This window comes from Acinonyx jubatus, chromosome D1 (genome assembly GCF_027475565.1).
Source record: "Acinonyx jubatus isolate Ajub_Pintada_27869175 chromosome D1, VMU_Ajub_asm_v1.0, whole genome shotgun sequence".
Classification (NCBI taxonomy): Eukaryota; Metazoa; Chordata; class Mammalia; order Carnivora; family Felidae; genus Acinonyx; species Acinonyx jubatus.
In genome coordinates, this window is record NC_069390.1 from 68,389,489 (window position 1) to 68,412,921 (window position 23,433).

Sequence of the window (23,433 nt, forward strand, 5' to 3'; positions counted from 1 at the left end):
TGTCTTCACAAATGTGGCTTATAACAATCTCTGCCCGCTTCCCTCAAAGCTCTCCTCTCTGTCCATGCTTTTCTGCTTTCTAGCTCGCCGGTGCTCTACCCCATACATGTCTTTCTCAGGTTCTACCAGTCCATTCTTACCTTCTGACTTTCTGACTTGTTTTTTAGAAAACCCCAAATATGCCAAGTGTTTTGTGCATTAGAGGTCTTGTGGCAAATCTGCATTTTGACTCAAGCGGAGAATTAGTGGCAGGAGTGAATGAACTCTTGAGAAATAAATACCATATTTTTAAGTCCATGTGCTCATGTTAAAGAAGGCCCGACAGGACATTTATAAAATATGATTTGTAAGCGCACTGGTTTCTAAAGAAATATTTTTTTCCCTTAAGGAAAAGGAAAAGGAAAAAAGAGGCATCTGTTGTATTTCTAGAATAAATAACCTTTAACCTCTTCTTCATCTTCTGTTTTATTCAGATGAATGATTATTTGAGAAGCTCTTATCTCTGCATTCAGACTTCTACAATTTTTCTATTTAAAAAAATATGTGAAGTGTTACTCTTACATTGGGTAATTTTATTTCAAACTAAATACAAGACTGTTCCATTCTTCTATCATACTGTATGATTGTTTTTGTGCTTTCACTGGACTCTCCCTCCTCTTTAGCCTCTTGGAATTTTGCCTCTGAAGCTTGAATTTCCTTCCTTTTTTTTCTACAAAAATGAGATGCAGAACAAGGCATGGCTTGAAGTCAAAATTAAATTCTCATCTTTAAGTTCTAGCAACCGTTACAGGCTCCTTAAGGCCAAAGCCTGTTAGTCACTTGACTGTTAGGTGACTATATGTTCTAGGAAAGGGCACTGGACTAACTCTAAGAATGTGGAGTTTTGATATACTGTTGCCAAAAATTAAGAAAAAAAAAATGACTTTGTGTATTAAGTATTTGCTTGGCAGGATACTGAAAACCTAAAGTATAGCCCACGCATACAAACTTGTTGGAAGACAAAGTACATTTTTCACCAAGTTAGTCTCATAGTGAAAAAAGCCAAGTTAGCTTGGAGTTTTAAAGTTTTTCTCCCATTTTCCCCCTACTGCCAAGCTCCACAGGGACCTCTAATCATGTAGCATTGAAAAAATATTTTTTGCATTTTTAAATAATATTATTGCTTTTGACTCAGCAGCGTTTCAATTTACATATGCGAAGGAAAATATAAAACTATAAAGAATAGGCATTAGCTAGTATAGTATTTAAAGAGAGAATTAACATGTAATTAGAATCACTTAGAAGTTTTTTTTTTGCCATCTTTATAAAAGAACAGATATAATCCTAAAAGTATGTGTGTGCATAAATCTTGTTAGCTTCTTTAATATGTTTTCAAACGTTTCCTAAGGGAGGTTTGTTAAATCTTCTAAGACATTTTCTTGCTAAATATTAGATCATATATACATTAAATACTCTAAGATATTTTCCTGTAAAATGTCGCACATGAATGTTTCACCTTTCAGAGCTGATAAAAGCAAGAGCATGTTGCAGAAAGTCGGCTTAGAGAAAATATAGATGATACTGTGAACAGTAGGTTATTTGCTACAGTACTTAATTCAACAGAACTCAAGTAATTTCCACATAGGGAAATATTATATAGACATATAGAAATAGGTAAGCCCTTGAAAGTAAAATATAATTTTGAATATTTGAATATTCATTTTGTATTACAAGTTCTTTTACTTTGGGTAGCATGTTAATTATACAATATTCTTTTCTACTTTTAGAACATAGAATATATATGTTCAGTTATCTGTAGAATTGAATGTTCCTTTGCACCTCATACAAATCTGGTATTGATTCAATTATAGTTTTTTACTTTGAAACCTAGAATCAGATTGGGACTGTATCAGGTTTGAGCAAATCATAAAAATTTGTAGATAATATTTTGTACCAGAATTTTTGAGTTTTGATGAATCTGAAGGACCCTTCAATTCAGTTCTTTCATTTTCTACTTGGAGAAACTAAAAGCTCAGAAACCAGCATTTCTGTTTAAGGTTTTTTAATTGTTCAAAGAGCCAGAATTAAAAAAAAATTATCAATGCCACATGATTGATATCTCAGAAATATCTTCCAGATGGCTTTACTGTTTGTTTAGTAAACTCTCTATTGCAACACTAATGGTTCCTCATTTAGGCTGGTCAGATAGGGTTTGTTTTTGTTTTTAAGGTAAACATGATAGTTTATATATAAATCCATTGTCATGTTTTATGTGTGTATTAAAAAAAACTTTGCTTTTCCACATAATCTGGTGAGTTAAAGCCTTTTTATTTTAGTTTTCTACCTGTATAGAATTATATTTTCAATAAAGCTTGGAGGGGGGTAGGGAGTAAAACACATCTTCCTTTAATTTTCTCAAAAAATACCAGGGTGTCCCTGCAACCAGTCCCTTTTTCTTCCCTCCCCTACTCAACACCCCCCCCCCTCCCCCCCGCCAGTGTTCACTATAATGGAGTTGTAAGGCTGGTAAGAGCCATCAAACTTAAGAGATCCTCATAGTAGGGACTAAGACTTCAGGAACCCATTCTCTTCTCTGGGTAGGGATTATTGTATTTTCTTTATAGTTCCAGTGCTGAGGACAGTAACTGCCACAAATTCATCTTTGTAGTTTATTGTAGTAATAACAGAAGCAGTAGTAATAGGTGATATTTATTGAGCACTTAGTATAATAATCATATGAAGTTTGTGCTATTTTTTGCAATTTACACAGAGAAACACAGAATTTATACATCTTGCTTGTCTGATTCTGTAGACCTCCCTTTTAACTCTGCTGCCTCATTGCTTAATAATTATGGAACAAATGAGTGAATGTGTAAATGAATAACCATGACTTCAGGGTTCTCTGGATATGGTATCAGTAACACAAAAGCATCTATATAACTCCACCTACTATGACGCGTTGGTAGTCTTCATTGTCATCATCCTTCCCTGTTTCCGCAATAAATGAATGATGTGACTTTATTAATCATATACACACAGAGCAATATGTAGAACTCCGTTATGGTTGCCGAAAATGAGGTTACTTTCTGAGGTAGAGACAGTCTGCATGAATTCCTACTTGGATAGTAACAGGCAAGTAACAGATCTGTATTATGTTAAAAGCACTGAGAGTAATCTATTTGTTAATCTAGGGTATTAAAAGTTTGTGTGGTTTAATCTGTTATCTTAAAGAACAATGTAAATTTTTAGATGGCTTTAATATCTGATGCTTTCAACAGAAGTTTGTAAGTTGACATACTAAGAAGTTTAAACAAATATTACTAAGTGAGATTAGTTTAGAAGTAAACAACGAGATGAGATTCAGTAGTAGGTCATGAAAACTATACTTGGAATATCATTGTTAAACACAAATCTGGTCATGCCATTCTTCTAGAGCATGGTGACTTTTGCCTTGTGGGTAGATTTCAAACTTAGTTTGGCATGGTCTCACCTGTGCCAGTCTCTCTCCACTCTGCTTCTTTTTCTCTAGGTTACGTTAAACCTCTTCAGTTCCCAAAACACCCAAAGTTCTCTTTTCTCTAAATTCTGTATATTGTCTATCCCCACTTTCTTCCTCCACTTCTTCCTTTACATATCACCTTAACTATGTCATTTTTCTGGATAGACTTCGATGACCAAGCCAGGGTTAGGCACCTCACCTTTGTGCTTCTATAACACCGTGGACCTTATATTAAAGTACTTTCTATAATGTTATAGCACTTTTCACTTATATATATGCCATGCTGGATTGTGAAATTCTAAGGAAAACAGGGACAGTAGCTATCCTTGGCGACCTGCCTGGTACGTAGTCAACTCATAGTAAATATTTGTGAAATATTGAAGTGTGTGAATATGTGAATGCATGATGAATGAATGTGAATAATGCCCCATCTTACAAACTATGGTCTCACTTTTTTTACTCAGTTACAATTCCTTGAAAATTAACAAAGCTATCTATAGCAGCATCCCCAGTCCTACCTTTTAGACTTGACAGTTTTATATTACAGTCACTTCTGTTTCATCTGGGTATTAAAAAAAAAAAAGCTCCAGGGACGCCTGGCCGGCTTAGTTGGTAAATATGTGACTCTTGGGGTGCCTGGGTGGCTCAGTCAGTTAAGCGTCCGACTCTTGACTTCCTCTCAGCTTATGATCTTGTGTTCCTGTGTTCAAGCCCTGCATCAGACACTGTGCTGATGACACGGAGCCTGCTTGGGATTCTGTCTCCCTCTCTGTCTCTCTGATCCTCCCCTGCTTGCTCTCTCAAAATAAATAAAAATAAGCTTAAAAAAAATAAAAGAACATGCAACTCTTGACTTCAAAGTTCTGAGTTCAAGCCCCTTGTTGGGCATGGAGCCTACTTAAAAAAAACTCCTCATTAAGAAAAGATTAGAGATTCCTATGTGGACCCTTATTTATGCATATTTATGTCTAAGTGTAAATTCATGCCAAATTGTTAGTGTGAAAAAACTAATACAGATTGATATTAAAGACAATCACTGGGAGCTGTTAATAAGTATTGGGGTAGCTGGGGCGCCTGGGTAGCTCATTTGGCTGGGCGGCCGACTACAGCTCAGGTCATGATCTTGCAGTCTGTGAGTGTGAGACCCGCATCGGGCTCTGTGCTGACAGCTCAGAGCCTGGATTCTGTTTCTCTCTCTCTGCCCCTTCCCTGCTTGCTCTCTGTCTCTCTCTCTCTCTATCTCAAAAATAATAAACATTAAAAAAAGTTTAAATAAGTATTGGGTTAGCTGATTTAAAAATATACCGATTTCTTTAGAAACTGAATATTAAAAAAAGCCTAAACTCTAGAATTGCTGTTAAAAAAAAATGAATCCAAGAAAGTTGGTACCCAATTAGAAATATAATTATTATGAAGTATGATGTTTTCAGTTACTACACAGATTATAAAAATTTCTGTCTTTCAGTATATGTCTGTTGAGTGACTTATGTGCTATGTGTTGATGTAGGCACTTGGGATACATAACTGAACAATGTTAACTTCCTGAATGCTTTAGTAACTAGAAAAAATGGAGCCTAGTATACACATACACAAACATACACGTGTGTTTATGCATATATGTAAAATATGAATTAATATGTTGTAGATAAGCCTATTTCTCAAACCAGTACTAAAAGATTTTAAGATTATTTAAAGTGAAATAATAAAGTTATTGTGAAAAAAACTAAATGGTGGTAGGATTTGGGAGGAAAAGGGGACTTGTGATTTTAATTTCCTTAAGTATAATAAACAAATACAACTGATCTTGAGCAATAATATACTTGGACTGTGTGGTAGACTGTGTTATTTTTCAAAAACCTCTGCTGCTCCTCCCTGGGGAAGCATTATACTGCCCAATCCTGCTGACATCATGCCAGGCCCTAGTTTTGCCTTGGCTAATGAAATATGAGTGGAAATGATTTATGTTTACTTGAGAGCAGAAGCTTTAAGTCAGAACATAGTGTCCTATATTCTCTCTTTTTTCTCTACTATGACAATCAGATCTGAATAGATGCTTCTTCCTCACCCTAAAGTCTGAAATGAGGACGACACATAAGTTGAACCATAGCCAACCCTTGTTTGACATGTCACATGAGCAAGAAAAAGAAAATTTTTGTTGTTGAAAGCCATGGAAATTTTATTACTGCAACATAACCTTAGCCCAGTGGTTGTCAAACTTGAGCATGCATTAGAATCATGTGAAGATTTTATTAATACATGGTTGTGCAGGTTTTACAGATTGTTGGGCCTCATACTTAGAGTTTCTGGATTCAGTAGGTCTGGGATGGAGACCAAGGATTTGTATTTCTAACAAGTTACTATCTGATGCTTAGGTGTTCCAGGGACGACACTTTGAGAACCACTGACTTAGCCTTTCCTGACTGATAACAGCCTGTTAGTTCATAGTCTTAGATACTTTAATAACTCAGTAAATGTTATAGCAACAAAATGCAGAATATTTCCCAACTTCATTATTAAAGAAGTAAACTCCATTAAACCATTCCTTTGGTTTCTGGAGCATGGGTACACAAAATGCCGGAAGAAACCCTAAATTTGATTGCACAGACCCTGGAGGTCCCGTCTTCATGGCGTTATACCTTGGCAGCCCTGCACCCACCTCCTCAGCACCCCTGAGCCAGCCATTCCAGGCCCCCCCAGGCCTGATCTACTCTCTGGCCACTAGCACCATCCTGCCCAAGGGCCCACCGGCCCCTGCCACTGCTACCCAGGCCCCTACTAGCCCTTTCCCTAGTGCCAGAGGTGGGTGTCGGGTAACCCAGGGTGGACTAAGTTGGGGGACCCAGAAGATGGGCTCCAGACAGGTCTGGCTCAGCAAATGCTCTCCTCTCTATCAGCAGGCTCCATAACCTACAGCTTAGGGGTCCCCAAGGCCCAGCGGCCCTCCCCCCAAGTACCCGGAAAGTGAAGGTGGCCATCACCAGCATTCAGAGTAGATTAGATAACCATGGAAATTACTGTCATATTAGTCAGATTTACATAAAAGTTGCTAAAAATATACAAAGAACAAAGGGAGTTTGAGAAAGAAACAGTCACATCTAATGGTGGGAGAAAATACCATCCTGATGGACTTAGTAAGGAATTCTCTCAACAAAGGAGGGTGGTTAAAGAGGGCATTGCATATGGAATGGGAGAGGTGAGAAAGTGTGAAATGCATCTGAACATAACTGCTGGCAGAGTTTGCTACTAAGAGACAGATAAAAGGGACAGTGTCCAGATTCTTGGTGTATAACATGAAACACAATGGAGCTTCAACTCAGTAATGTTTTTGGTAGTCATGTTTGGGATTGAGGTGCTTTGAGAATTTCCGTTGCTGAAGGTGGCAAATTAATACCCAGGGTAGGCCTGAGGACTGTCCAGGAGGTGCAGGAAGACTGCGGTGAATGATAGCTATTGTGACAAGGAAGCGCGTGAGAGAAGCCAGCATGTAGTCCTGACCAAAGCCCACTCTCAGGCAAGTCAGGTTTAGATAGGAGACGTGGAAGGGAGGAAATGGAAATTGGTTCCACTTGGAAGAACATTGCTTTCTCCCTTCATTCAGATGATTTGTGGTTTATCTTCTATAGCCCAAGATTGCACTGCTTCTCTGGAGTGTTTCTCCTTCACAGTGAGACCTCAGCAGGCAGAAAGGTAGTTGCCTGGGAGGTAGAATGATTTTACTGTTGTCTGAGGATATCTAGGAACAACTGTTTTCAGGCAGATCACTTAACCTGTCTCTTGGTTTCTTAATCTGTAGAATGTAATTCTTCCAAGTTCCAATATTCCATTTTTCTCAGTGCCTTTTGGCCAATAAAATTCCAATATGTGTTAACTTGCCCAATGTCCATTATACATAGCACAAGTTAAGTTCATAGTCTTTGAGATGCATGCAGTAAGCGGCACTATTTGAAGTGAGTATGTTTCTTTCAGAGTTAGGATTCTCTATAGTGATCAGTTCATCAGAAGATAGTAGTTTTCTAAAAGCTTCTAAAGTGTTCTTTGTGCTCCATTACCTGTAGATGCATATTTTATTTATTTTACATTTGAGCCTTGATGTTAAGTATGCATAAACTTATGAAGAAGCATGGCCTAGTATAGCTTCTGATAGTTGCTCATTGTATTCCAGTATGAAAACCAATTGCCATTATTTTAATGACATAGTGCTGACATGCGTTTGAAAATAAATTAATGTTGATTCAAAGACTCTAAAATTGAAAACATTTCTTTTAATCTTTTTTACAACCATTATAGGAGGGGAAAAATGAAAATACTTGCCAGTCTTGAGGTCTTTAAAAAATAGATTGGTTCAGAATTGTGCTTATAATTAAGTTTAATGTAAATAATTTGTGGTCATAGCAGTGTCTTGATTTTAAGAAGCTTGCTAAGTTTTTCCTTGGATGTATATAAAACACCATTTTGATCTTAAATTTGGTTTTTGCCCCTAGTTAATTTGTCAGATCTAAAAACGTGCCATTTCCTCAGCAACTGCAAACAGGTCTTCCAGGTTAGGTCCAGGACAACTAAAATCTACTCCTTTTACAAGTATTTTAAAGTTTGACTAGTATTGCTATGACTAGTTCCTTTTGAGAGAGAAATTCCTCCTAATTAACATTTCTTGTAGAAACATTCTGAAGGGGATTCTTGGTTCCTTAGCAATTGAAGACATTTTGGAGACATTTTTGGACTAAGACTTCCTTAGTCTGGATTTTAAAGCAAAACCAGTTCCAGCCTCTGCAGGTTTAAGGAGAAATACAATTCTACTGGAGTGGTTACATTAAGTTTGTATCCAAATGTTTCCAGTTTATACTTAGGACGCACCAGAAAAAAGTGCGCAGTAATCATCTGGGGATTTACAATGACACTTGATTACCCTTAACTGCCGCCTGCTTCTGCAGCCTTTCTTAGGTTCTTGAGAACAAAGCTAAGCACCAGTGTTCCATTGCATAGGAAATAAGTACTGTAAAGTATTTACCAGAATCAAAAATAATATTTTTAAAGCACTGGGAGACTTCATTTGTATTTAAGGAAATCCAATTGAAAATTATTTTGTGTTTGGGAAGCAAACAAAATAGTCTTCCTCAAATTTCTTAATTTGTTACTATTCTAATTTAAGATTTTTGTATGATGTCCTTAAGATAGGAACATAACATCAGTTATTTTGTTTTCTTATATAAAATGACATATGCAGTCTGAAACTGAACTCTGTTATTCAAGTAATATTAGACCTAAGAGGAAAATGCTGTTGTGTGTATATAAGCAATGTAATGTATTTTAATTGCACACCCTTAGTTCTGAGTAGTAAATTGAAATGCATGCTATGTGATTAGGATGGCGAGGATTTTTTGTTTTTTAAACAAAAATAAAAGGCTGGAATTCTATGTCAATCTTTTTTTTTGATAATTCTTATGATAAACAGGTGTCAGTCAAAATCCTGTAGTTGATCAAGTTTCAATTACTAAATTATAACTGAGTACTGAGGTGGCTTCTACACTTCTAATTATTCTAATTAGGATAATTAATTAGAAAAAGGGGTTTATTCTTTTATGTTAGTTTTTAAACAAAATAAGAACATTTTAACTTAAAAAAGAAACTATGCAATTTGACAAAGATGATGCAGATGGCCTTAAGAGCAGCCTACTCCCAGAACTTGCACATCCCTTGTGGAAACATTTAAGTTTTCATTAACATTGAGAAACCACCAAATACATTGGTCCTGCCCAACTCAGCTGAATGGGTCCTGCCCAACTTGGCATATATCTAGTCAAAAAGGGGAGCGAGAAATAAGAATATACCAAAGCTGCTCAGCCTCTAACATAAATTCTGATAGTCATCTTACAGGTACCCATATTATAACTTTGTCAGAAAAACGTCAGCTAGGTTCAGAAGTACGTCATTTGTTGCGCTTGTATTGGTTTAGAATATAGGATTTTAAGGTCTTCCAACATTGTACTAAAACATTTCAATAAAATCATGCTACTTTTTCTTTCATTAAAAATGAACTATGTAAACTTGCATAAGTTTCCTTTATAATAAATACAACAGTGAGTCACAAATTTGAGGCATTTAAATAGGCATTCTGGTTGCTTTTTGAATTTCAAATTAAACTTTTCAGTTGTATTCACTCCAAAATATACTTATGTTTTTAGTTCCAGTAATAATTAGGTAATTAGACAAATCAAAATTTTGAAGATTCAGCTATTGTCTGTAACTATTATTCATAATTAACTTCATGTCATTCTTTTTATACCTTCAGTATGACTGAATTTTAAACATCTTCTGTTTTTAAAAAAATTATTTATTTTATATTTATTTATTTATTATTTCTGCGAGGGAGAGTGTGAGTGGGGGAGGAGCAGAGAAAGATAAAGAGAGATCCCAAGCTGGCTCTGTGCTGAGAGCGGAGAGCCAGATGTGGGGCTCGAACTCACAAACTGCAAGATTATGACCTGAGCCAAAGCCGAATGCTCAACTGACTGAGCCACTCAGGCGCCCCGAAGCATTTTCTGTTTTAAATGATTTTATTCACATAAAATAATGCAACTTGTTTTTGATTCTGATTGACTTAGGTGATTATGATATAATCAACACATTATTTTAAGAATTATCAATATACTCAACTATTTTAAATTTAATTTATCTTTATTTATTTTTTCCAGTTTTCTAGCATCTTTAATTATGGTATTGCATATGCTACTTTTGTCAAATTAAATAATAATTTAAGGAGATAGATGAAGAAAAAGCCTGGACTAAAATTTGAAGCTGAACTTACAAAGTACAATAGAGTAATTAAGCTCTTGGACAGCACTACTGATGAAAGAAACTGTGTCATAACTTTTAGTCAAGGTTATTTTTATTTATATGACAAACCTACACAAAAATTTGCAAATACCTTTTTTTTTTTTTTTAATAGAGGTGGTGTATAATTTAATGTTGCTTTCCTCAAGAGATCAACAGTGTAGGAGCTCCTGGGTGGCTCGGTCAGTTAAGAGTATGACTTTGGCTGAGGTCATAATCTCACAGTTCATGGATCTCGTGGTTTGTGTATTAGAGTCCCATATCGGGGTTGCTGCTGTCATGCAGAGCCTGCTTGGAATCCTCTGTCTTCCTCTCCCTCTGCCCCTCACCTGCTTGTACTCACGCTCACACGCATTCTTTCTCTCTCTCTCAAAAAGAAGTAAACATTAAAAAAAAAGAGAGAGATCAGCAGTATAGTGTCTTCTTTATATTAGGTGCTCAATAAATTAATGATTTGTGAGGCAATAAAGATAGAAGATGTAATATTCAAACAGTATTTGAGTTTCCTTCTAACCAATTCAGTGATTAAAAATGAACAAAATAACTCTGAAATTGATACTTAATGAGTTTTTTTTTATCATTGTTGTCACCCAATTGTCCATGTTCATTGGGAACATAATTTCAAAAAATTTTAATCTAAACCATCTATTTTCATTAGTAATTTTATGCCTTCTGGCAAAACTTTGATAGCAGTATTTATTAGTGAAGTTGACCACTTTGAGTTCACATTCTCTGGCATTGTGTTGGTGAAATAGAGATGAATAACTTTGCACCATTTAATCTTTTTTCTAAGTATTCAAGTATTGATGTTTTAAATTAAACTATTTTTCTAAATCACTAGTAATACAGATTATCTCACCAACATTGAGAATAAAAAAACGTAAAAAAAATACAAAAAATCCTTAATTTGTCTTGAGAATACTGGCTACTATTAATGTTATTACTGATATTTGCTTATTGTTTTTGTAATACTTACTGATGTGGAACTTATTCCTGCCAAGGTTCAAAGGGGAATCTTTTCTAATTTTGAAATTCTTCCAAAAATGGTTTACTAGTGACATCTGCTGGTATAAGGTGGTAATAAAGCTAAAAGTATCTCCTGGAAGTAATTTCATGGAAGTTAAGCATGAAACAAAGAATCTTTGTGGGCAGAATTGTTTTTTTAACTATCATTTACACTTACAATTGAAAAAAAATTGTGTTTGTGGGCTCCCCTTCACATTGGCATTTGACCAAGTATATTCTAATAACAATAAACTTTATACTTTCTCATACACTATTTAATTGTAGCCTGAACCTCTATAATTAGTTGTGTCAGCTAAGTTGTTTGATATAGTGCTGCAATTTTTTCCTCCTTCTCTTTCCTGCACGTAACATTACAAATGTAGAGATTCATTGACTATGATGGAGTCATACTAGTTATTTATGTCATTTACATAGGTTAACTGTAATGGAAAAGTCTATGTATACGTGCATTATATGCATTATATTTTTATGCACACTCAAAAATAACAACAAGACTTTGTATTAGAGAATGATTTTATTAGAAAGAGAAAGGACTTTGTTTCCCCCCACCGCTTTAAATTTTTTTTTTCAACGTTTATTTATTTTTGGGACAGAGAGAGACAGAGCATGAACGGGGGAGGGGCAGAGAGAGAGGGAGACACAGAATCGGAAACAGGCTCCAGACTCTGAGCCATCAGCCCAGAGCCTGACGCGGGGCTCGAACTCCCGGACCGCGAGATCGTGACCTGGCTGAAGTCGGACGCTAAACCGAGTGCGCCACCCAGGCGCCCCCCCCACCACCGCTTTAGAAGAGATTTTCAGCACTATAAAATATGGAGGAATAAAATATTCTCAGTCCTAGGATATTTTCTCTATTGGCACTTCTCTCCTAGATGATTGTATCTAGTCCTATGGATTCAAGTTCTGCTTATAAATGAATAGACCTTTTCCTTGAACCCAAACCTGTATAGCAGCTGCTTGCTTCATTAACATTTCCATTTATAGATAACATGAATCTCAAACTTACCATGTCCAAAATAAAACTTTGATTTTCTCCTCAAACCTGTTTCTCCTATAGTCTTCTTCACTTCAGTAAATGGACATTTTATCCTTCTATTTGCTCAACCCCCAAATATTCTACTAATTAGTAAATTTTCTCTTTCTCTTGTACTACACATTCAGTCCATCGAGAAATTCTGCCAACTCCGCTTTTGAAATGCATTCAGAATCCTCCCACTTGTCTTTACCTCTGCCACTTCATTATCTAGTCAGGCCACAATCATCTTTCCCCTCCTGATTAGCCTCTTTGTTGTTAACTTTGTCTTCCTGTTGTTTTCCAACTAGCAGCCAAAGATAATCTTAAAATCTAAGACAGATCTTTGTCACTCTTCTGTTGAGAACCACCCAAAGTTTTCAGGGTGCCTAGAGGGCCATACAAGAATTGTAGACCACTCCTTCCCTCCACACTGTTACTGTGACCTCATTTCCTGCCACTGCTTCCCTTCCCTGTTCTCCTCTGGCTACAGTAATCTACTTTGCTGTTCTCCTTACATGCCATGCACACTTCTAATCAGGGACTTTGTACTTGCTCTTCCTTCAAATCAATGCTGTTCCCTCAATTCTATAAGGCTTCTGATCAAATTTTCAAATTTCACCTTCTTGGAGAGGCCCTTCTGGACTACACTATGTAAAATAATAAGGCCTAACTCCCATCTGTTTCTCCTCTTATCCTGCTTTGTTTTTTGCCATAGCAGTTATCACCGCATGACATATTTACTTGTTTTGTCATACCTTTCCCGGACATAGAGGGTCAGCTGTATGAAAACAGAGATTCTGTATTGTCTACTGTTACATCCTTAAAACTTAAACTTGTGCTTCCTCATAGTAGGCATTCAGTTAATATTTGTTGAGTAAGTCAGTGAACCTTAATACGTGAATGGAGAATGTAATTTGATTTGCATTATAATAACCAAATCCATTAAATAGTGAGGCACCCTTCTAATGGGGTGTTTTGTATAAATCTTTGTGTGTGTATCAGACTTTATACATTTAATTCCAATTACAATAGTGTTTCCTAGTTAGGTTAAAGCTCAGACAATACCCTTGGTATCAAAATTCAGGGAGATATTACTATTTTAAAGATTCTTTTTATGGGAATAATTACTTTTTTGTTCTTTTGACATAGACATCTGACCCTCAATTACATTAACAGACCTTATACACATGAATGGAAAAAAGAATAGCCTCTTTTGAATTCGGGCTAAGACTTTATCAATATGAAGTGCTTCCCACAGGGTTCTGCTGAAAGAACCAAACTTCCATCATAATGAAATTGCAAATTCATTTGTGCATGCCCCCTTTTTTTTTTGAAAGCTACTTTTTGATGTTTGGTCTGCAATTAGATTTATTGTTTAAGGTCACAAATATGCAATCCTGACTAGACCAAGTTGTCAGAATCCTTTATCTATTCAGCATTGCACAAAGATAAATGGCTATCTTTTAACAATAACATACCAAAGCCAAAAATTTGTTCCCCCTTGTATATAATCTTTTAATCAATCTGCCGCTGTTTTCCAGTCAATAGACTCTTAGCCTACCCCTTCACCACCCCACCTATCTAGAAATTGTCCAATTATGGGTTTTAAGTTACTGAGAAACACTTTCTTTAGATGGAAAAGGATAAGTTTAAGAATTTTAATGCTACAATTTTCCCATGCACATTTTTAGCTTAACATATGAATTACTTTGCCTTTACCCTCAGTCCGTGTGGGGTGGATAATTATGTTAGTATGTTCGCTAAATTCTTTGCTTACATTTCTCACTGCTAACATGACCACAAAGTAGATCATGTTGCTTAATTAAAATGAATTCTTAAGTGTTTTAAAAGATCTCTGATCTTTTAAATTAAATTAAATTCTTTTCTGAGATTCTATGTGTCCTCCAGTAAAAATGTATATATTTAAACTTGTCAAGATAGGTTTCTTATATTTTGTGCATTTCCTTGGTGACCTTTCATGTAAAAGGCATACTGTGAGAATTGCCCAATTAGATTTGAGGCTGTACATTTTATCCAGGAATATCCAGTGTCTAAAATTAACATACATTAGAGCGTCATTGTATCACCAATCTCTATAGTTTCTCCAAGGGATTTTGATATTAGATACCCAGTAATTCTTTACTAACTTGATCATAACTTATAAAGCAGGCCATTAAAACTAGTCTAGTAATTTTCCTGTTTTAAAATCATCTTTAAATATTTTTTGCAGATCTGAGAATCATTTTTTCCTAATTGTCACACAGTTTGAATCTTCCCCCAATTAAAAGGAATACAGTGTTTCAGAAGGAGGTATAAGAGAAAACCAAAGCTTTTAATTCAGATGGACTTTTAAATTTTTTTCCTATATTTGTATTGCTATTTATTTTGTGACCTCTTGGAAGTTGCTGCATTTGGGGGCAGGAGTGGGGGCTCTGCCCAGCTATGGATTAGAGAAATACCTATTCAAAGAGGTGTGATATAATTAAATGAGACAACACACATCAAGGGCCCAAAACAATGCCCAGCAATAGTAAGTACTCAGTAAATATTATTTGGGCTTCTGCACCTGTGCCCTCCCCTCAGCCCCACTCTGTTCCCCAGGATATGTTATCCGTTCCGATTGGGCTCACTCAGAAGTTAAAACCAGTGAACTAAACTTGAAGCCTTTTTGTGTCTGCCAACTCTTCGTTGCTCCACGTTCACTGAATTATTAAGTAGGGAGAAGTCAGGACCTAGAATTGACCTATTCATAATACCCAGCAGGTGTATGTGGCCTTTTCTTCGCAACAAATTGCTCCCCTGGGGATTGCCTAAAGTGAAACACTCCACTCCCAGCCTTCAAAAATGAAGTCCACATGGAGCTCTGAGAAGATATACTTAAATCTGTCTTCCATCTGCAAATATGAGAGTTGAGCCTTAAATTATGTTAATTTGGCATAGGTCATTTTAATCATCCTGTGTAAGATGGCTTGCTTCATTGTTTGTTGCATTTATAGTGCTCAGATCACTGTCCTAAAAGAGTTTCACCTTTTATTTATTTATTTATTTATTTTTAATGTTTATTTATTTTTGAGACAGAGACAGAGCATGAACGGGGGAGGGTCAGAGAGAGGGAGACACAGAATCTGAAACAGGCTCCAGGCTCTGAGCTGTCAGCACAGAGCCGGACGCGGGGCTCGAACTCACGGACCATGAGATCATGACCTGAGCCAAAGTCGGCCACTTAACCGACTGAGCCACCCAGGCGCCCCAAGAGTTTCACCTTTTAAAAATAATCTATTTCAGAAAAAATTTTTAATAGCTATTTAATATACTCCTTTATATCTCAAAACATGTTATCTTAGCATAAAATTTTTTATTGTTTTAGATGCAAAGATGGTTTGAAAGGATTTACATTCTCTGCCCTCAGGTAAGTAATGTATTTTATTTAACTTCATGTTAAGAAAGAATTTGCAAGTTAACTTTTTCAAAAAGTAATACCATTACACATATTATAAGAGATATTTATCTACTCAGTTTTCTAGCCGAAAATAATTGTAGAAGTCACAAAGTCACTTTTGTGATATTTCATTAAAAGAGTAACTTATTAGATTTCTTTTCCCCTAAAACCCAGTCAATCACCAAATACTTTTGGGGCCTATTGTGTGCCTCATATCATTGGATGTTAGAAAAGAATTACAAGAACTCTCTCTTTAAGGAGTTTTGGAAAGACAAAGCTACACATGGACAATGATTGCAAAATTAAATACTGAATTCTGTGGTACCACAGTCTGGACTTCATTTGGGCAGGGCTCATGTCAGACACATTTCGGATTCTTAGCTTCACTAGAGTCACTAGAATCTGCTTTTCACCCTGTAGCCCATCTCTTACCGTAGTTATTGGCAGATGGTAGATAACTGTGGAAACGTTGGTTAGCACCAACATTGTATATTATAGTTCACCAAGCATTTTCACATCGATTAGAAAATTTTCACAACAGTTCTGTGAGATGGGTATTTTTATGCCCACGTGTCATGAAGAAGAAATTGAGGCTTAAGAATGCTTGACTAATTTCATGTTCACACAGTGACTGTATATATATACTTACTTGAAACCTAATGCTTTTCTATTTTGTGTCATAAATGTTGCCTATTTTGTTCTCCTAAGTACATACGGTAGATGCTTAGTGAACATTAACAGTGTAGTATTCATTGTAAGTATAGGAGGGAAAAGAGTGGATCAATACTAGAAGATTTATTTTGAAGATCAAATGAGTTAATGCATGAAAAATGTTTAGAACTGTGCATGGCACATAGTGCTCAAGAAATGTTGGCTATTATTGTATTATTATTCTTAAAAAAATTTTTTTTAATGTTTATTTTTAAGAGAGACAGAGACAGAACATGAGCGGGGGGGTGGGGACGGGGGCAGAGAGAGGGAGGGAAACACAGAATCCGAAGCAGGCTCCAGGCTTTGAGCTGTCAGCACAAAGCCCGACGCGGGGCTCAAACCCACGAACCATGAGATCATGACCTGAGCCAAAGTTGGACACTTAACTGACTGAGCCACCCAGGCGCTTCCTATTACATTAGTACTCTTATGGGGATAAGCCTTAAAGTGTACTTGAAGGGTAGCTTTAGAGAACTAGAAGGGAAGGGAAGAACCTTCTGGGTAGAAGGGAATTATGTTAGCAAAAGCATGAAAATTATAAACCTGAAATGTGAAGTAAGAGTGGGAATTTAATTGGCATGAAAAGCTTATATTAGGGATTATAAGGTTTGTTTGGTTTTTTTTTTTTTTTTTTTTTTATGATGAATCAAGCAGGGCCACATTATGGAAGACCTGAACAACAACACGAAAAGAAGACAGATTTGAATTTGATAAGATGAGCAGTAAGGGCCCACTAAAGGTTTTTGAGCAGGGTAGTTGACATTGTTTCATAAAGATTAGTCTGGCCACAGTATTTGGGACCTTGTATAAAGAAAGAACAAGAAAGAAGAAAGATGAAATGAAAAGGACTGAGATTGGGTGATAGTGGAGGATTAAAGAGAAAGAGGCAAAGTTGAGATGTGCAGTAGAAGAAAATGAAGACCTAATGCCCGATAGTTTCCTTTTTTCTCTTTCCCTCCAATCCTTGGTAGGAGCCAAGTGTTGAAAACCTAAGTACCTGACAAAAGGTACTATTAACAGAAAATCAGATAGCATGCAACAAGACTAGTTTGGGAGGGGACAGATTGAGTCCACTGTTTGAATATCTTTGGTTGTGGAAACTCTGTAGTAGCAATAACTAAGTATACACAGCAGTGATTTCTTCATATTATATTCTTCATTAAAAAATGATGGGGGCTCCTGGGTGGCTCAGTCAGTTGAGCATTTGACTTTGGCTCAGGTCATGATCTCATGCTTTGTGGGTTCAAGCCCCCAGGTCGGGCTCTGTGCTGACAGCTCAGAGCCTGGAGCCTGCTTTGGATTCTGGGTCTCCCTCTCTCTGCCCCTCCCACACTCACACTCTGTCTCTGTCTCTCTCTCTCAAAAATAAATAAACATTAAAAAATTTTTTTTACAGATGATGAAACATTTTAGAAAATAACTTGTTGCTGTTGCTGTTGTTGCACTGGCTGTAATGGATTCTGTGTTAAATTGAAAGTTTATAACAAAACCAAAAGTTGGTTTTCGTAAAGAGAAAACTTAGCCTTTTCTCCTGTGTCTCTCCTTAGGCTCCCAGAATCCTTACAAAAACTTAAAATGTGTCAGATATTTTTGTGTCTCTTCTTCAAACCCACTTAAAATGAAGGACTGGGCTGGACTTTTTGTACTTAGAATTTTCTCTGTATTAGAGGAAAATGTTCTGGGAAAAAATGGTTATTACTTATTGCTTAAAGTTTAGTAGAAGTTATGAGAGTAGATAGAAAGAGTCAAGAGTAGAACCAAAGGGGAAGAGCCAGTTCAGGAGCCTTAAGGTATAGTAATCCTGGATCAACATAGTTTAATACTTAGAAGTATATACAGCTTGGTGGTTAAGAACCCAGGATTTAGAGTCAGACAATTCTGATTTCAAATAGTTACTGTTATTGGCTGTGGGTGTGGGCAAGGTTTCATGCTCACTCTCATGGAAATTATGGCACCTAGTTTGTAGTGTTGCTATGAGGGTTAAATGATTTAATATCACTACTGTACCTATCATTTAGTAAATGCTTCGAAAATGCTAATTATACTATAGTCATTCATTCAATATATATTAATTAAATATTTACTGTGTGCCAGACACTATACCAGTCATTAGGGTATAATAGCAAAGAAGATGTACAGAGTCTCTCAAGACCCCACAGTTTAACGGGGGACGTAGCCTACTAACAAGGTGCATCTACTATTGGGGATTTATTGGGACATGATAGCACAAAGGAAGGATCGCTAACTCACTCCAGATTAGGCAGAGACAGCTTCTCTGAGGAAGTTACCTCTAATCTGAGATGGTCAGTCCTGGCTAAAAGAGCAACAGTGTTATGAACAGTGTAAGAGAGATTATTATAACTGTTCCAACGTAGTTTTTATCTTGTTCATAAAGAACAGTAGTACAAATCTTAAATTGTCCATGCACACCCATGAATAAGAACCAAATTCTTTTGGAATAAGAGCTACTTAGACTGCACAACTGCCATCTTGTGGCACACAATCTCATTGCATATCCCTTATGATTTAATAAGCTAGATGTTTTATCAAGTTTGTCCTAACAAACTTGGGTTGCAGTTGATAGTAATAGCTTTTTTTCACCTCTCTTTTCTGAGTGTTTGCATTTTCTTACTGTGTTTGTCATAGGTCCCATGTTCCAGAACCTTAGTGTAGTATTATTGATCCCTAGTTTTTGTTTGCATTTTAAGGTATTTCCTGAAAGTTCAGCAGGTAGAGTTCTCTTGGGAAAGCTTAGTTATTCTTTAAAAGAACAATGACTCTTATAATGAAGGTACAAACAGCAAAAATGAAAACAGATGAAGGATACTGATTGAGGGATATCTAATGGTGGCAACTCTCTCATTCTTCCTTTCTTTTTTTCCCCTCTCTTTTCGCATTGTCTTTGGGAAAAAAATAGTCCAGTTTTAATGAGATAAGAATAGTGTCTTCTCCTTGATACTAAATTTCTCCAAAGGTAAATAAATAGATTAGGATAACATGGAATTTAAGGTTTTCTAATGAAATTTTGTGAGAATACATGGACTCTTGACTGTTTTATGATCCTCATTCTGCAGCTCCCTCCATTTCCCTGAGTATTGTTATATGAATTTCTACCACAGTGTGGCTATTTTATGACTCAAAGTGTTGGGATATAACTTTATACTGAAAAATGAGAAACTCATTCAGTTGTAACTATTAGTAGAATTTAGAGCAAAAATAGAATTTTTGTGATCAGTTAGTAGACCCAAGTAAATATTTCACTTGCTTCTTTGAAAAAACTTTAAGGTGTGTAATATCTTTAAAAAGTGGTGACTTAAGTTAAAACAGTGTGTCATAAAAGCTCTATGCTATATTTTACTTGGTTAATTTGATTTTAAAATACCTGCATTGTTGAGAGTTTAGGAAGATGGTGGAGTAGGAGGACGCTGAGCTCACCTCATCCCATGTTTTACAACTAGATATCATCCACATCTGTGTAAAATAACAGAAAGCAATCCAACTACTGACAGAACAAACTCCATAACTAAATGTAGAGAAGAAGCCACATTTAGGAAATTAGGAAGGGCAGAAACAGTGGTTGGGAGCTACCCACAGAAGGGAGGGAACTGTGGGTGCAGAGAGGTCAAAGAAACGGTCTTGCTCTCTCATACTTGGGAGCCCAAACTGGGAAGATGAATCCCCATAACACCTGGCTTTGAAAATCAGAGGGGCTGAATTCTATGGGTTTGTATAACTAGCAGGATTTAGAGCCTGGGGCTTAAAAAGTCAGCTGACTCAGTGCTGGGCAAGATGGGAGGGTGAGTGATAGCTGGGTCTTGCCCTTAAAAAGACCATAGACAACCTAGAAGCTACAGTTTGCACAGTGCCTGGGACAAATGGGAGGGAGGAAGGTCTCCTTGTAGTGATTTCAAGTGTGTTGGGGGCCTTCTCTGAGAACAAAGGAGCTGTCAGGCACCATTTTCCTCATCTGCCCCACAGCATAAACACAGGGCCACCTGTGGGAGGTGTTACACAGACACTTGCTATCTAACCTGCTAGCGATGTGCCTTGCCCATGTGTTCTCCTGAAGACTGGCCCACTCCAAGCCTGCTGGCCTCAGTCCTGGGCTCTGTGTAGATTTTGCTAACACCTCCATCCCACCTCTGAGCCATCCTGCAGTCCTGCCTCCTCAGAGCTTGCAGCCAGAGTCTCACTAACACCACAGATAGCAAGCAAAGGCCATATCAGGCACAGAGTTGTAAAGACGTGTGGACTAAAAGAAAGTGACTCAGACACAACAGCAGGACACAAGCAACACAAACAGGAGATTCCCCTGAAGCACCAGGTTCTGGTGAACAGGAGACACTGCATTGTAAGGCACTACAGGACCTCTTTTTCATAAAGGCACTACTTTCCAGAGTAGAAGATGTAGCTGACTTTCTTAACACAGACAAACCAACACAGAGTGATAGACAAAGTGAGGAAACAGAGGAATATGTTCCAAATGAAAAACAGGACAAAATCACAGCAGGAGATTAAGTAAAACAAAAATAATATGCTTGATAGAAAATTTGAAGTAATGACCATAAAGATACTCACTGGACTTCACAAAAGGGTAGGGGACATCAATGAGACCCTTGCCAAAGAGCTAAAAAGTAACATATCAGAGATGAAGAACTCAATAAATGAAATTAAAAATACAAGAGATGGAATAAACAGTAGGCTGTAGAAAGCAGAGGAGCCTATAAGTGACCTGGAGGATAGAGTAATGGAAAACAATCGAGATGAATAGGTGAGAGACAAGTAAATACTGTATGAGAATAGACTTAGAAAATTCAGTGACTCCATCAAGTGTAATAGCATTCACAGTATAGGGATCTCAGAAGGAAAAGAGAGAAAGGGAGACAGAAAATGTATTTGAAGTAATAATAGCTGAAAACTTCCCAAATCTTGCTGGGGGAGGGGGTGGGGGCGGGGAACAGAGATCCTGATTTAGGAGCCATATAGATCTCCCAACAAATTCAACCTAAGGAGGTCCAGACCAAGACACATCATAATTAAAATGATACAAAAAAATAGTGATAAAGAAAGAATTTTAAAGATTACAAGAGCAAAGGAGACAGTTACATACAAAGGAAATCTGTTAAGGCTATCAGCTGATTTTTTAACAGACACTTTGCACACCAGAAGGTACTGGCATGATATATTCAAAGTGCTCATAGTGAAATGTCTTCAGCCAAGAATACCCAGCAAAGCAGTCATTAAGAATAGTAGAAGGAGTTTCCCAGACAAAAGTTAAAAGAATTCATGACAACTCCACCAGCCCTACAAGAAATGCTCAGGGGGACTTTGTAAAAGGAAAAACAAAAACCGTAAGTAAGAGTGAGAAGAAATGAGAAGTACACAAACAAAAATAAAAACAGAAAGTATATCTAAAAATCAGTCAAGAGAAGCACAAAATCAAAGGATGTATGATACCAAATATCTGAAATGTGGAGAGGAGAGGAGTAAAGAATGAGTTCAAAAGTAAGCAACCATCAGCTTAATATAGACTCATATGCAGAAGGTGTTATGTATAAACCTAATGGTAACTACAAATCAAAAAGCAGTAATAGATTTGTAAAAAATAAAGTGTAAGGAATCCAAGTATTTTTCTATAAAAAGCCAAGAAATCATGAAAGAAGAGAGCAAGAGAAGAAAGGAACAGAGAGGAACTACAAAACAACCATAAAACATGCAACAAAATGGCAATAAATACATGCATACCAATAATTACTTTGAATGTAAATGGATTAAATATTCCAGTCAAAAGACATGGATGACAGAATGGATAAAAAAGCAAGACCCATCTATATGCTGCCTATAAGAGACTCATTTCAGACCTAAAGACACATGCAGACTGAAAGTGAAGGGATGGAGAACCATTTATCATGCAAATGGAAGTGAAAAGAAAGCCTGAGTACCAACTTATATTGGACAAAATAGACTTTAAAACAAAGGCTTCATGAAATTAGGGACAAAGAAAGACAATGTGTAATCAATCATAAAAAGCAGAAAATCTCCAAGGAACTATGGCTTTGAATATCAGACCAGATGGACCTAACAGGTATATTCAGAACATTCCATCCTAAGCAGAATACAGATTCTTTTCAAGTGCACATGGAACGTTGTCCAGAATAGATCCCGTTTTAGGCCACAAAACAATTCTCAGCAAATTCAGAAAGATTGAAGTAATAAAATACATCTTTTCTAAGCACAACACTATGAAACTAGAAATCAACCACAAGAAAAAAACATGGAAAGCACATAAATACATGGAGGTTAAATAACATGCTATTAAACAATGAATGGGTCAACCAAGAAATCAAAGATGAAATTAAAAAATACTTGAAGACAAATGAAAATGCAAACACAACAGTCCAAAATCTGGGATATAACAAAAACTGTTCTAAGAGGGAAGTTTATAGCAATACAGGCCTACCTCAGAAGCAAGAAAAATCCCAAGTAACCTAACCACACATCTAAAGGAACTAAAGAAAGAACAACAAACAAAACCCAAAACCAGCAGAGGGAAGGAAATAATAAAGATTAGAGCAGAAAAAAACAAAATAAAAACTAAAAATACCAACAAAACAGCTCAGTGAAACCAGGAGCCAGTTCTTTGAAAAGATCAAAAAATTGATAAACCTTTAGCTAGATTCATTAAAAAGAGAGAGAGAGAGAGAGAGAGAGAGAAAGAGGACTCAAAACAATAGAATTCGAACTGGGAGAGATAACAACCAACACCACCGGAATACAAAAGATTGTAAGAGAATATTGTGAAAAATTATATGCTAACAAATGGGACAACCTAGAGGAAATGGATAAATTCCTAGAACATATAAACTGCCAAAACTGAATCAAGAAGAAATAGAAAATTTGAACAGATCGATTACCAGCAATGAAATTGAATCA

General features: G+C 36.5%; 1 protein-coding gene across 2 annotated transcripts in view; it reads left to right on the top strand.

The window, feature by feature from the left end:
• Positions 1-23,433, top strand: part of TMEM135 (transmembrane protein 135) — a 252,596-nt gene that overhangs the window by 201,747 nt on the left and 27,416 nt on the right. For both annotated transcript variants that reach the window (XM_053203763.1, XM_015064047.3), the window contains one exon: positions 15,718-15,759. In XM_053203763.1, the coding sequence (XP_053059738.1) occupies positions 15,718-15,759 (42 nt within the window). The remainder of the gene's footprint in view (positions 1-15,717; positions 15,760-23,433) is intronic.